Raw genomic sequence first — 13827 nt, 5'->3', positions numbered from 1 at the left:
ATCTCTCTGGCCCAGTTTCTCTGCTCCAACGAAGGCTGCTGTTACAAAAACTAATGTTATAAATGCTTTCAACAGCACTTACCAATTATTAGAGACACGCAGTGCCAGCAGAGGATGTAAAGCCGGCTGTCCCATCTGCATTTAAGTTAGGCACATTAAAGATCCTAAGATGTCTTTCGAAAAGAACGTGTATCCTGGCCCATTTCCTTGCTTGGGATTAGCCATAGAATTAGCACGATATACAGTAGTTGAGTATTGGGCTGAAAGGATGGCCGAGACCTACAGGTAGGCACACTCACCTCAAAGCTGTCTAGCCTGGATTTGAATCCGACCCAGCTATAAACTGTCATCCTGGTGTTTCACAGGCAGCGTGATTCATCAATGTGTGCGCTGTCCCTCGGATGGACGTTTAACTGGATTCCCATCTGCCAGCATTCATTAGTAGACGTTATAGATCCCACGGTGTCCTTCGCGAAGAGTAGGCGAGCTATTGCCGGCACCATGAACAAATTACAAATTTCTGCCCTAACCAGCAGAGGGCTTTGCATCAGGGGCACAGTCGCACCCTCAGCGAATACTGATACCCGCAACCTTGCACAGTATACAAACGAAGAAGTAGTATTGAGTATTTTGATGTATATGTGACACAGGTGTGATGGGACAAAATGCATTTACTTGTATCTCTCAACAACAAAATCAAATGGTTGTCAGCTTCTATCACCCCTCCTCTTCTTTTCATGTCATAAATACGTCTAATTGCAAGAAAATAAGCAGAAAATGGGAGAAAACACAATGCGGTATTAATATGACATTAGTGGATCCACTGCAAAATCGACTTGTGTTTAATTCTGAGACATTGGGATTGAGGTGATCGGAGGTACATGAATAGGTTAATGAATGCCAGCAGGTATAGGAGAGGAAGAAGGTTTAAAAGATTAATTTACCTTTGGTGGTAATCCTACAAATTGAGGCAGAGGACAAGTTGTATTGGAGCCCCAATTGTTGAATTTGTCGGAGCAAATATCTGGATCGTGGTTCTTTAACGATTCTGGTGTTTGTCCTCGAACAATCCTCCTAAGGAGAAGGAGGGAGTGGGAGAGATAGATGAAGAAATATCTGAACGGGTTAACTTGCTCTCCGTCGCACAGTTTATGATCAAAAGCAACACAGTGGTTGAAATGTCAATCCTTGCCTTTATTTTTGGGAAAAGGCATTTGCATTGAATTGTGTGTGACGTACTATTTTTCATTTCTTGCTTACTGTCGTTGTGCATCACAGTCGCTATTGTTGCCCTAAAGATTGAGATGCAGTATGGACAAAGCTAAAAGACAACAACATTGTAAAACACATCAAGGTTATGATAATAATATCAAGATGAGTCATGCATTTGTCTTTTTATTGCTCTATTTTCAATATCGAGACACGCCAAGTATCTTGAACTGGAAGGGAAAATCATCGAAATAGTTTTTCGATCCCAGCCTAATGTCAGGCTATAAATCTCCCTCATCTGCCACATCGGTGTTGGTAACCTGCACGCCTGGCAGCTCTACTTGCGATCAACCACATATTTTGATTCCACAGATGTTTCTGAAAGAATCCTGATGGGTCGGGTAACGATCGCGGAATGATTGGTATGATCGGTATTGCGCATCACAGCAACTGTGCAATTGCTGAACACCTTTCCTGCTGTGCCATGCATCAATTGCCACTCGAACTTGTCCTTGTAGAGAAACATAAAAGGTGTTTGTTGTGTGGAAAAATAATACACCATAATCACTCGTGTATTAGCCACACTTTCTTCCCAGATACTGTATATCTGATCGACATTTGGGGTGCGTATTGTTCACGACAACCAAAGTGAAAGCTCCATTGCATCAGATTTCTCGCATTGACACAAGACTGACCTTTATTAATGGTTGCCACAATCTCAACAAGGAGCTGATACTCTCGGTCCCCCACCTTCTGGGTGGTATGAGGAATAGATCTGTGTAATATGAAAGTTACATCTTGAACGCTTTTTACAGCACGTACGCAAGCCGAGTTACCAAGGTGGTTGCCAGAACAACAGAATTCAGCCAGTCACGGTCGCATTCTAATCAGGTTGAGATAATGTCACAAAGAAAAGATACCTGCAATATGAAAGCAAAATGTTCAACATTTTTTTAAAAAAACTATCGTGCACACAAAAGTACGTGGACGGATGATTGGTCGGTCGGACGGAGCTCATTTCAATGTCTCCCATCTCTGATCATGTTGGAGGGAAGGGGGACAAAATGCAGTGCATTGTTTGATATCTTATTCAACAGTGAACGTGTATTTTTTGCTCTGAATAATAATTATTTTGATTGAAGAATTTAAATTGTTCGATTATAATACATTAATTTGCTTAAAAAAATAATAATAAAAAAATTTAATATTGCCATAGCAGCAAAATAAGCTTGGTGATTAACACATGCAATGCAGCACATTTGATTGATTGAGAATTACAGTAAGCTAATGACACTTTAGAGTTACTAACAAGCTCTTACTGTGCTAATCTGATATATGTCACATATCAATCAGTAAGAGTTGTTGAATACATTCAACATGCCACGTCGTTCATCATATTGTTATTCTTAGAAGTCATCCGTTAGGCTGAATTGTATGTAACAGAGCAGCTAGTCACATGTTTGATCTCGATGAGAGTAACGTTAGAGTCTGGCAAAGACAGAAATAAGTTATTGAGAAGATGCCCAAGACCAAGAAGGCCAATCATTTCTTCGGTGCATTGGCTTTTAAGAAAATCAGTCGGATAAACTTATTTATTTATATACAGCCAAAAGGTGCTGGCTGCATCATTTTCTGGTGTGTGGCTGTGCTGCTGATCCAATGACCCCTATTAACAGTAAGCTGGTATTCATTTTGCTGACCTCAGAAGGATAACAAGCTGAGTCAAACCACCCCGGTGTTAATTCAACAGCACGACAGGGCTTGAACTCAAGACCTTAAGATGTTAATCCAGCCTCCTTCACCATTAAGCCAACACCAGGCCCAGACAGATCAATGATGTAGATCAAGACCAATGTAGGTCCCAAAGCTACCTTGTGGAACCCCAGCTTGAAAGTAAATATCTGGGAAAGGACACCATCAAGGAAAGGGGGTGGGTGTGGTTAATTGTTTTGTATGAGCTTAATAATGAGTGTGAGGTTAGGAATTCTCACAATGAAACAAACAGATGAGTTTTTAAGACATGTGAATAAATTATTTACCCATATCCATGGAAAGCGATGGCGATGTAAAAGATTGCAGAGAGGTGGTGGGTCAGCCAGAACAGTTCAAAGAATGACCGGCGAATCAGAGTCATCGATGAACTGAGTAGGAGGAACAGGCAAATCGTAGCCACGATTCCTGTAATACCTGCCACTGTTGTTACTGATGCCAGAAGAGGGGTCTATATCAATCGGTTGGTGGGATTGGGGTGTAAGGGAATATAAAAGGGGAAGTGAAAGTGATTTCTCTGTTAATAACATGAAGTAACAAAGAAGTGAGGGATTAAGAGGAAAACAATGCATATATAATATTTACTTACATACATACATATACATACACACACACACACACTTCTCTGTTAATAATGACTAACAGAAAGCTTAGAGGTTAAACTGTCTATCCTGAGGTGTGGAAGCTCACCCAGCTATAAACTCACCCTGTTGTTTTGAATGCAGGGTGATGCATCAATCAATCTGTGTGCCGTTATTCAGATTGATGTTAAGCTGAAGAACCAGTCTGCCTGCACAGGTCATTGGTAGATGTTAAAAATCTCATGGTGTCTTTTGTGTAGTTGTTGAATTATCATGGCTATTACCAACACCCTGGCAGACTCCCAAATCCCTGCCACCTTCAGTCGAACATCAGGCCTGGCCAGTAAGTTTGTGAATACTTTGGTCATAAGAGTTCCCCAACTGAACCCATGATGTGGGAATAATTGGGGCAAATAAAGAAGAACAAGTAGATATTGGGGCTAAAATGGCTTGGGGGTAATGGGATTCCCTTTAAACCCTGAGCTCCTTGGACTTTCGGCTGTCCCATCCTGGGCTCCCTGGAGAAAAACACGGCCACTCAGGTATATGGAGGTTTGAATAGCGGCCGGTAAAACGGCTGCTGGGGTTCAAAGGGTTAATGTTTGCTTGCATGATAGCAGTTGATGTACGTGAAAATACTCAAGATCCCTTCCTGATTAATGGCCATTTATAAACTCAGTTCCCCGCACAACTATAAGGAGGACATGAATTCAACTGAATTCATGTTCCTTCAACATATAGCTTAATGACGCATCTGTGTTTCACAGCACTTGTGACTATATTGGCCACCATCTTGGTTTTATCATAGTTCGGTGCACCACTAATGCCTTACTTGTTAACTTAGACAATATCATTGTATAAAATTCCTACAATGAACAATATTTCTACATGTTCTACAATAAAAAGTCCACATCAGTCCCCCTCCTTCCCCCGTTAACTGAATTATAACAAACTAAATAACTCATACGATAGTTTTGAATCGTGGGTATTGTAACTGGAATGTCTGAATGTACCTTCAGGGAATGTGAAATACTACTCCTTATCAATATACTACCACCACTATTAACACCTCTTTCATGGCCCCAACCATTCCCACCTTTTTGAAGGATCAGTCGGGGAAAGGTTTTGGCCCACGACTTTCATGAACCTGCTGGCCAGGCCTGATGTTCGACTGAATGAGTTGGGTGTGGCAATAACTCCTCCAGGGTGTAGCGATAATTCAACTACTCTCACAAAAGACAGTTTACCGAGCTTCACATCTATCTGTCCAAGGGACGCTACACTTTGTGATGCAATGGCCTGCCTGGGAAGCAACAATTGGACAGTTTATAGTCAGGTCAGGAATCAAACCCATACGAGAGAGATAAAAGCTTAAGTTTGCTATTTCTGCACCATCCTGTCAGACATCACTCTTTATCAATGTGGGTGTGTATTGCAAATCTTTTCACCATTGAACTGTCAAAAGTTAGAACTATTGTTACGGTATTAAATGGAATTCCTATCCAACATACTGTTTGATTTTGAGCATTAGTGAAAGAAAGGTAAAGGTTTGTGGCTTTGTTGCACATTCCACTGGAATTCTTTGAGATGTTATAAACGGAGCAATCACCGTACTAACTAGAATGTAGTTACTAGATAATTATCTAGTTACTAGATAATTCATAGAACGTGATACCCCAAGGAGTGTTCAAGAATATACTTCAATTTAAATAAAATAATGATTTTAAAGTGTTTTAAAAAATCTGGAAGTTTGGTGCCACTGAAATAGAATGCAGCATCAATCGGAATCGTACATGTGGCCATATTGGCAGACCCTTGTTCGTCATCTCACATGCCATCCCCTGTGATGCTTTATATCAACATACTTGTATAGCATGGTTCTTGCAAGTATTGTGAAGGCAATTTCTGTTCTGCGGTGTTGAACTGTAAAATTAAATTTAAATAAAAGTTTAAAGGCAAATAAATCAACTTATTCCCGGTTTTACCGCCATTTTACCCAGTGTCAAGTACATCATCACCTTATCATTCCAGCACGTTACATTAGTTCTTCACGCATGTTGTTTGTGTCCTTTATAACGTCCTCAAAAAACAGTAAATTTCCTGCTTGGAATGATTTTCCAATTTTGTTTGATTGCCAGGTAAACAGAGTAAAAAAAAAAGATGATCTCACCTCTTTGCACACGTGTGATCAGAACAAATACAGAGCCAAAGTACAGCTAAACGGCATGCTTGTCTTCCTATACATGATCCAATTCATGTTCAAAACATAACATTCAGTTGGAATAAGTTGTTCCTCGATCATAAACTGATAAGACAGACGGACAGACGGATGGACGGACGGACAGACATAAACCAATTGCTTAACCCCCTGGTTTTCGCGACGCGTGCGTGGGGTAAAACCCCGCCAAAAACCTGAATACATTAAGAGGAACAGACTTTTGATTATATTATCATTCTGATCCATACTTATGTGTACTGCATGAGGTTAGCACAGCAAAGACAAACATATACCAGCAATGTATCTATCACTTTCCGATACACTCCAAAAATCTAGCAAAATTTTTACTGTAGGAAAATAAAGACAGAGTTGTGGTAGGAAAGGAAGAGAGGGGGTTAAGACGGTGTGTGGGTGGTCAGGGAAGGGATAAGAGAGTGGTGAAATAAATGTCTCCAAATTAGACAATAACTCCCAAGTGGAGGTTATATTAGCTCAACATTTCAAACGAAGCGTACTCAGACTCGCAGATATGTGGATATGTACCATGTTCTCATTGCGCATTGGGTTCAGATATCCATTTCCATCAATTCGAGATAAAGCTCCGAGTAAAGTGTTATTTTCGTCTGCACTCCAAGCTCCTGCATACCTTTCCAGGTTAAACACGTGAGCAATGATGTGCACAGCTGTGAGGTCGGGGTAAAAAAACAAAAAGTGAGAGTTGGGAAATTGGGTGTTAAGATTTAAATGGGGTCTGAATTCAGATATCCAATGCAATGGCTCAAAAGAGAATGTTGATCAAACATTAATGGTTGAAATCACATTTCCTGGAGAATTCCACAGTTTTAAGATAAGGCAAAAATTGTGTTTTCAACAAAATTACACACAGAATAAAGAACAATTTATTACTTTTATTTTATTATATAAAAACGATCAAATGCTCCACATAAGGATTATGCACATGGAAGACAAGGACATAGTATAGGGAGAAAGCATTGTACTTTTATATTAACCCAAAGGATATTATGATCGATATGTAAAAGTGTGATTCATATCTGAGATACCAAAGAAGGCAACCCAAAACAGGCCTCTTATAAGGACACTTCAATGAAAGGAGTTAATGGACAATATGTGTTAATTAAGTGGACTGATGAGACATATAATGATTTGCAAATTACGTTTGGTGTTTTTTGTATGCAAAGTCGAGGCTCATGGAAGAGCTAGTCCTAGTAGACTGAACGGATCAGGACGCAACGGGACAATAGGAACAGCAGAGAGACGGGGGAAACACCAACAACATAGCGAAAGGCCAAGGCAGAGGGAAGCAGACAAACTATGGGTGTGGGGAGGAATGGGGGGCAGGAGAGGATACATTGGGTGGACAAAACGGGTACAGAAGAAAACTCTCAGGAGGGATAAACTGGAAATTTGGAAGGAGGAGGGATTGGGGTGGGGATTAACGAGGGTAGAGAAGATAATGGTTTTGAATTGGGGACGATCTGAGATAGTGGTGAACAGATGTCTTGAAGAGATGGTGGGAAGGTGTGATCGAAGAGAATGTGGAAGTTGGTTCCATAGTCAGGAAAAAAAAGAGGAACAATTGAGTGGAATTGAGCAGTGATCCAGGATTTAGTTAGTTTCACCAGAAGGGGGTTGAAGGTGGACCATGTCTGCCCTGCAGAAACCTGGGGGGGGTGGAGGAGGACAAGGGCACAGCAAGAGCAGAAGGTTCAAGACCAGAAAGGAGGCAATAGAAGAAAGAGAGACCACGGACCTACATGTGATGGCAAAGTGAGAGGCCCATAGACTCAATCGGTTTCAGCGTGGCAGATTCCAATAATCTTAAAGGCCTTGGTATCCATGGCGTCAAGCTGAGCAAGAAGTGATGCAGGAGAGCCAGCCCAGAGGGGAGAGCAGTACTCTTATCAATCTGCAGATAAAAGCCTCATATAGGGACAGGAGTTCAGGTGTGCCAAGGAGGACTTTGTTCGATGGAGGATGCACGGTTATGACTGGCTTTGAAGGCCAACTTTGAAATGTGGTTTGCTCAAGAAAGATCTTGTGAGACGCGGGAGTTTGAATGACTCAAATTCCCCAAGAGGATTGTTAAGAAAATAGATCGGAAGGTTTGCCAAATGGTCCTTTGAGAGAGAGACAGTGAGAGTGTGAGATTTGTCAGGATTGAAAGACATATTTCAAGTGTTTGACCAGCTTGCGATTCTATCAAGGTCTGCTGAGAGGGAAGAGGCTGCAGTCTACCTGTCTGAACGATGAGAGATGTCACAGCAGAGGGTGGAGTCATCAGCAAATAGAAAAAGGAAATTTTCCAGAGTCAAAAATATCATTTATGAAGATCAGGAAAAAGACGGCCCAGAACAATACCTTGAGGCACTCCAGCCTTGGCAGGGAGAGGAGATGAAAGGATTCCGTTGAGAGCCACTGTTGGCTATGAGGGTAGAGGAAGTCAGTAAGCTACACGTGGAGTTGATCTTGGGTGCCATAGGCAGAGAGTTTGGAGAGTAAGGTAGGATGCCAGACTGTATCAATATCACAAGATATGTCCAGAGAGACCGCCCTGAACTCATGTCTGACATTGAAGGCCTCCATCCATTGTTGGGTGAGTTGAAGCAGCATGTCCAAAGTGGAGTGACTTGATCTGAATCCAAGTTGGTGATCTGAGATGAGGTTGTTGGAGAAAATGAGGGATTTAATGTCAACTGCGATGATTGACATCATTACCTTGCTGGAAGTAAGCTGATAGGTCTATTGCTAAGGGAATCAGTTTTCTATCATTTGTGTAGTGCAGTGGTGTTGGTAGATTTCCAACAGATGGAAGATGATGTAGTACAAATGGCCGGGTGAAAAGGGCAGAGAGAGGATGTGCAGCAGGTTTTGGGACACTTGAGCTGATGCCGTCCGATCCAGTAGCAGAGTCAGAGTCGAGGGTTGAAAGAACCTTCTCCTTCTCATGTGGAAAAGACACAGAGTCCTGGAACAGTTGGGTATAGTAGGGAAATGTGGGGACCGAGAGTGAGGGGTTGGGGACACAAGATCTGGAAGTAAATACGGAATTGAAGCATTTCACCTTCTCAGGAGCAGAGTCGACTATGGTGCCATTTGAAGAGAGGGAAGAGATGTAAGGGGAGCATACACCAGAGACAGACCTAACAAGGTGCCACCAGGTTTTAGAGGAGGGAAACAAGTTTGAAAGTTCATTCATTAGATTGGACAGGTGTTGTTTTCTGGCTTTCCTGAGAGTGGACACACACTGAAGGGAAGTTTTTCAGAGTAACTGCCTCACCACAGGATTGAGTGTACCATGGGCAGGAAGAAGGACAGGATAATTGAAGATGAGATGGGAAGAATCTGTGCAGGAGAGAGAACAGGTTTCTGTAGAAGAATTCCCAGGCTGAGTTAGCATCAGGGGCAGTAGATATGGGAGACCAGTCCTGAAGAGAGATGGCTGCTTCATTAGGATATAATATGAATCGTAAACTAGAGCGAAGTCCATGGTGTGTTATCACAAATCCCCACGCTTCCCATCTAAAGCAAAATTGAAAGATGGCAAAAAGTTCCAGCGGGATTGACCCAATATGAAATTTTGAGTTTTAATTTTTTTTTACCCCATTTTGACCCGAAGTCCCCCATCCCCTGGGGCATGAACCAGGGGGTCAAATCCAAAAAAACGTTACATATTTCATGCGTCCCCCAATATTGATTGCATATACAAATTTTCATTTTAAGATGTGCCCGTAATTGCATTTTTTGGTGTTTGACCTTTTTACCCCACCCCGAGGGCACCTTCTCTTGCACCTTTTTACCAGGTGGTGATCATAACTACCAAGTTTGGTGAATCTCTGCACAACCGTTTAGGAGGAGATAGCTTGACAGACACATACGGATGGACGGTGCTCGAAGCCGATTACAATATCCCCCTGTTTTATTCAAAAATGGTGAGGATAATCATGTCATAATTTGAATTGTCTTAAAGAAGAGTATTGAAGAAATGGATTTGGTAGTTATCATAGACAGGTGACGTCAATAAGCATCAGGCCAAAAGTGAGAGATCTATGTTGACCCATGGAAATTTAAATAATAAAAACACAACAGGAATGTCATTGACTGAGGTGTGCACAACTACACGTTTTTTTTTTTTGACCTGGCCAGAAACATTAGTTGATCAGGAATGTATGTTGTTGTTCGTCTTTCAGCTGCTCCCGTTAGGGGTCGCCACAGCGGATCATCCGTTATGATCCGCATCCTGATTTGGCACAGGTTTTACGCCAGATGCCCTTCCTGACGCAACCCTGTTCACCTCTTACGACACGGGGGATAAGGATTGGGTTTCGCCATGATTCCGGGCTGCCCTACACCCTCTCATAGCGCGGCCCAGCACAGAGCTACCGTCTTCAAGCGATCCTCCAACCCAAGCCTCCGAGTAGCCGGATTACAGGCGCACGCCACTACACCCGGTTGATCAGGCATGTATCTACATCCCAATTCAGGTGCCACCCAGCAACCGTGACGGTGTTTGTAGTAAGAAACCGAGTGGGAAGATAAAGTTAAAGTATTGAAATAGCATGTGTATCAACATTAGCTACGGATCACATTCTTAGAGTTTTATTTCTGCCTTTCCGACACAGAAAACACGAATAAAGAATGCAGTTCGACAGCATGTCATTGCTGAACAAAACTGCCGGTACTCAACGTTTTTTGATAACACAATAATTTCTAGACAGCGAAAACATCATCTTTAAAGAATAAGATATTAAATTTTAAAAAATTGTGTTCAGATCATCCTGACTTGACCGTTTGTGTGTGGTCGTCGAGGCTCATCGATAAGTTAAAAGACGGCATATCAGGTTCAAAGACTGACAGAGGATAAAGGGGAACAGATAGAAGAAGATATGCACAACCATTTATTTGCAGTTGGGAAAAGGGAATAAGCGTGTGCAGGGTGAAGCAATATAGTGTAATGTGCGCACAGGATGGGCCATATAGGATGGGTCAAGTGAGAGTTGAATAAATTGGCAGTGGGTATGGAAGAAAAAAATGTTGATGGGCAGCACCCTTGAATGATTGGAAAGAAGTATAAGAGACAACAGACGCAGGGATTTGGTTCCAATGATGAAAGAATAGAGGAATGAAGGAATGCTGGAGGTGGGTATCCAGCTTGGGCCTCTTACAACAATGCATATGACCCCGGATGTTTCTTGGGTCTCGTTATATTATACAGGTATAAATGTTAGTATTACTTGTATAAACTGAATTCTCAGCATATTTGGCATTACAAAGATGAGCTAGCTTTTAGCTGAGACAATTAGGGCTTTAGTGAATGTGACAAATTAATATTTTAACCCATGTGGCAAGGCCTTGAGAATTTGACGCCACCAACATCATCAGACTACCTTAAGTGAAAAATGTCTTGAATGGATCTTTTTTCATATTGTGTCTGGGATTGGCATTAAGAGACTTGGATGTGTGAATCCATCGGTTGAAATGCTACCTGGTGCTCACACTGGGAATTCAGACAACTTTGACATTTTCTCACAATCAAAACGAATGCATTTCCATTTCCATGGTAACAAACCTTTGTATGTGCTGAAAGTAATGAAGGCATTTTGAATACAGTGTGACGAAAGCATTTTGTCATCCCACATTCCTACGGCAATAAGTCAAATATCGTTAAAGTGGATGTTAAAGTGTACAGTGTCCTTCGTGATGTGTAGGGCAGCTATCATCGGCACCATAACCAAAACCCAAATTTTTTCCCTGACTTCCTGTGCCGGAGTGGTGACCCATCCAAGTTTAACCGTGGCCACAGAAACTGCTTTGGCAGCACCGACGCTCTGTGTAGAGCATGGTACATTATTGATTGTTCTTTTTATGTATTCAGCATCAAGGGGAGAGAGAGAGAGAGAGAGAGAGAGAGAGAGAGAGAGAGAGAGAGAGAGAGAGAGAGAGAGAGAGAGAGAGAGAGAGAGAGAGAGAGAGAGAGAGAGGGAGAGGGAGAGGGAGAGGGAGAGAGAGAGAGAGAGAGAGAGAGAGAGAGAGAGAGAGAGAGAGAGAGAGAGAGAGAGAGAGAGAGAGAGAGAGAGAGAGAGAGAGAGAGAGCAATATCAGAGGTGAAGGACAAAATATAATGAGTGTGGGGGGGTTGGCAGGGGGTGAGGGGGAGGCACGAAAAGATGTACGAGGCAGACAAAATGGATACAGAAGGAAACTCTCGGGAAGAGAGAACTGGAAATTTGGAAGAAGGTGGGTAGAATGGGTTGGGGAGTGGGGGGGTGAGGGTAATGAGAGTAAAAACAATGTAAACCATGTATCCACATGGTTTTGGGTGTGGCATGATCTGAGATGGTGGAGAACAGCTGTTTTGAAGATCTGGAGGGAAGAATGAGATTGAAGAGAATGTGGAAGTTTGTTTCATAGGTGGGAAAATAAGAGGAAGGAATGAGTGGAGGTGAGCAGTAATTCTGGATTTTGGGAGTTTCACCAGTAGGTTTTTAATGGTGGACCATGTGCACCCTGCAAAAGCCTGGGGGGGGGGGACAGAGAGGTCAGGGGGTGCAAGACCAGAAAGGAGGCAGGAAAAGACAGAGAGACCACCAACTTGTCTGTGATGGCGAAGTGATAAGCACATCGACTCAACATCAGCACGGGAGATTCCAGTGATCCTGAAGGCCTTGGTTTCCATGGCGTCAAGCTCAGCAAGGTGTGAGGCAGGGGAGCCAGCCCAAAGGAGAGAGAGCAGTACTCTATCAATCTGCAGATAAAAGCCTCGTAGGTGGACAGGAGTTCAGGTGTGCCAAGGAGCACTTTGTTCGATGGAGGACACGCAGTCATGACTGGCTTTGGAGGGCAAATTTGAAATGTGGTTTGTCCAAGAAAGATCATGGCTGAGAGTGAGACCCAATAGCTGGAGTGACTGAACTTCTTGGAGAGGGTTGTTGGAGAGGTTGTGGAAAATGGGACTGAACATAAGTCAACATATTGTAAATACACCAACCTAAGAACAGATCTAGTGACCTCAGGCAGCGGCGGAATCTGCATGATGCGGATGTTGGCGGGAGAGCCAAATTGTTTTGGGTAGCAGTGGAATACAGGAGTGGACGATACTTCGTTTTGGGGAACTATCCACATTATAAGAATATCTGAGCAGAAGAGGATCAGATGCTCCAATATACCAATGATTAAATATATAATGGACTTCACACGCTTTGTGGAAGAATGAAAAACAACAGATCTTTGTTTTGTAAACCCATAACTGTCATATTGCAGAGCAACTGGAAAGCCTCTCGAAGATCACAACTTGTTATTCCTTTGGATTCAATAATGGACTTTCCAAATGACAATCCTCCCCAGAATGTTCTAGAAATAGCGATCTTCAGCGGATGTGAACTTCTATGAACTTCTATCGTGCATGCACGACAGGATTTCTTACCTAAAATGTCTCACAAAGCCAAAAATATTTGGAAAAGCACTTGAGAGGAAGCTAGGGTGTGCCTCTACACAATGAATGAGGTTTACGGAGACACTGTATCTGGTTTGGGTGCTTAATAGCGATGGGAAGGTCATATCTGGGGCTTGTGAATGTACAGGGTCAGTTTAAAATCAACTTTAATTTTTTTTTTTTACTATTTATCATGCTTGGGGAAGGAAGGTATACAACTGTTCATCATCATCTCAGATCATCCCCCATCCGTAACCACAGTCCCCTTCTACCCCAATTAAACCACCATCCCCCCCCACCCCACACTAATTTTCCAGTTTTTCCTTCCTAAGAGCTTGCTCCTGTATCCATTTTGTCCATCACCTGTATCTTCCCCAACCCTCATTCTTAATCAAATCCAGGAACACTGCTCACCTCCACTCATTTGTTCCACTTTCTTCCCACCTGTAGAACCAACTTCCACACTCTCCAATCTTATTCTTCCCTCCAGATCTACAAGACAGCTGTTCATCACCATCTCAGATCGTCCCCAATCCAAAACCATTATCGTTTCTTCCCCCCCCCCCCGTTAACCCCCCCACCCCACCCACCCCCACTCC

The 13827-nt window shown here is 42.6% G+C and overlaps 1 protein-coding gene across 1 annotated transcript in view; it reads right to left on the bottom strand.

Annotated features, from left to right (window-relative positions):
- Positions 1-13827, bottom strand: part of LOC147015187 (NADPH oxidase 2-like) — an 84517-nt gene that overhangs the window by 48864 nt on the left and 21826 nt on the right. The window contains exons 5-7 of the mRNA XM_085849741.1: positions 6322-6468; positions 3249-3430; positions 945-1074 (exon numbers count right to left, since the gene is read on the bottom strand). Coding sequence (XP_085705867.1) covers positions 945-1074; positions 3249-3430; positions 6322-6468 — 459 coding nt within the window. The remainder of the gene's footprint in view (positions 1-944; positions 1075-3248; positions 3431-6321; positions 6469-13827) is intronic.

Source organism: Eptatretus burgeri, chromosome 12 (assembly GCF_056783735.1).
Source record: "Eptatretus burgeri isolate ZD-2024b chromosome 12, Ebu_testis_v1, whole genome shotgun sequence".
NCBI lineage: Eukaryota > Metazoa > Chordata > Myxini > Myxiniformes > Myxinidae > Eptatretus > Eptatretus burgeri.
The sequence above is the reverse complement of the archived record's forward strand: the minus strand, read 5'-3'. Positions and strand labels throughout refer to the sequence as shown.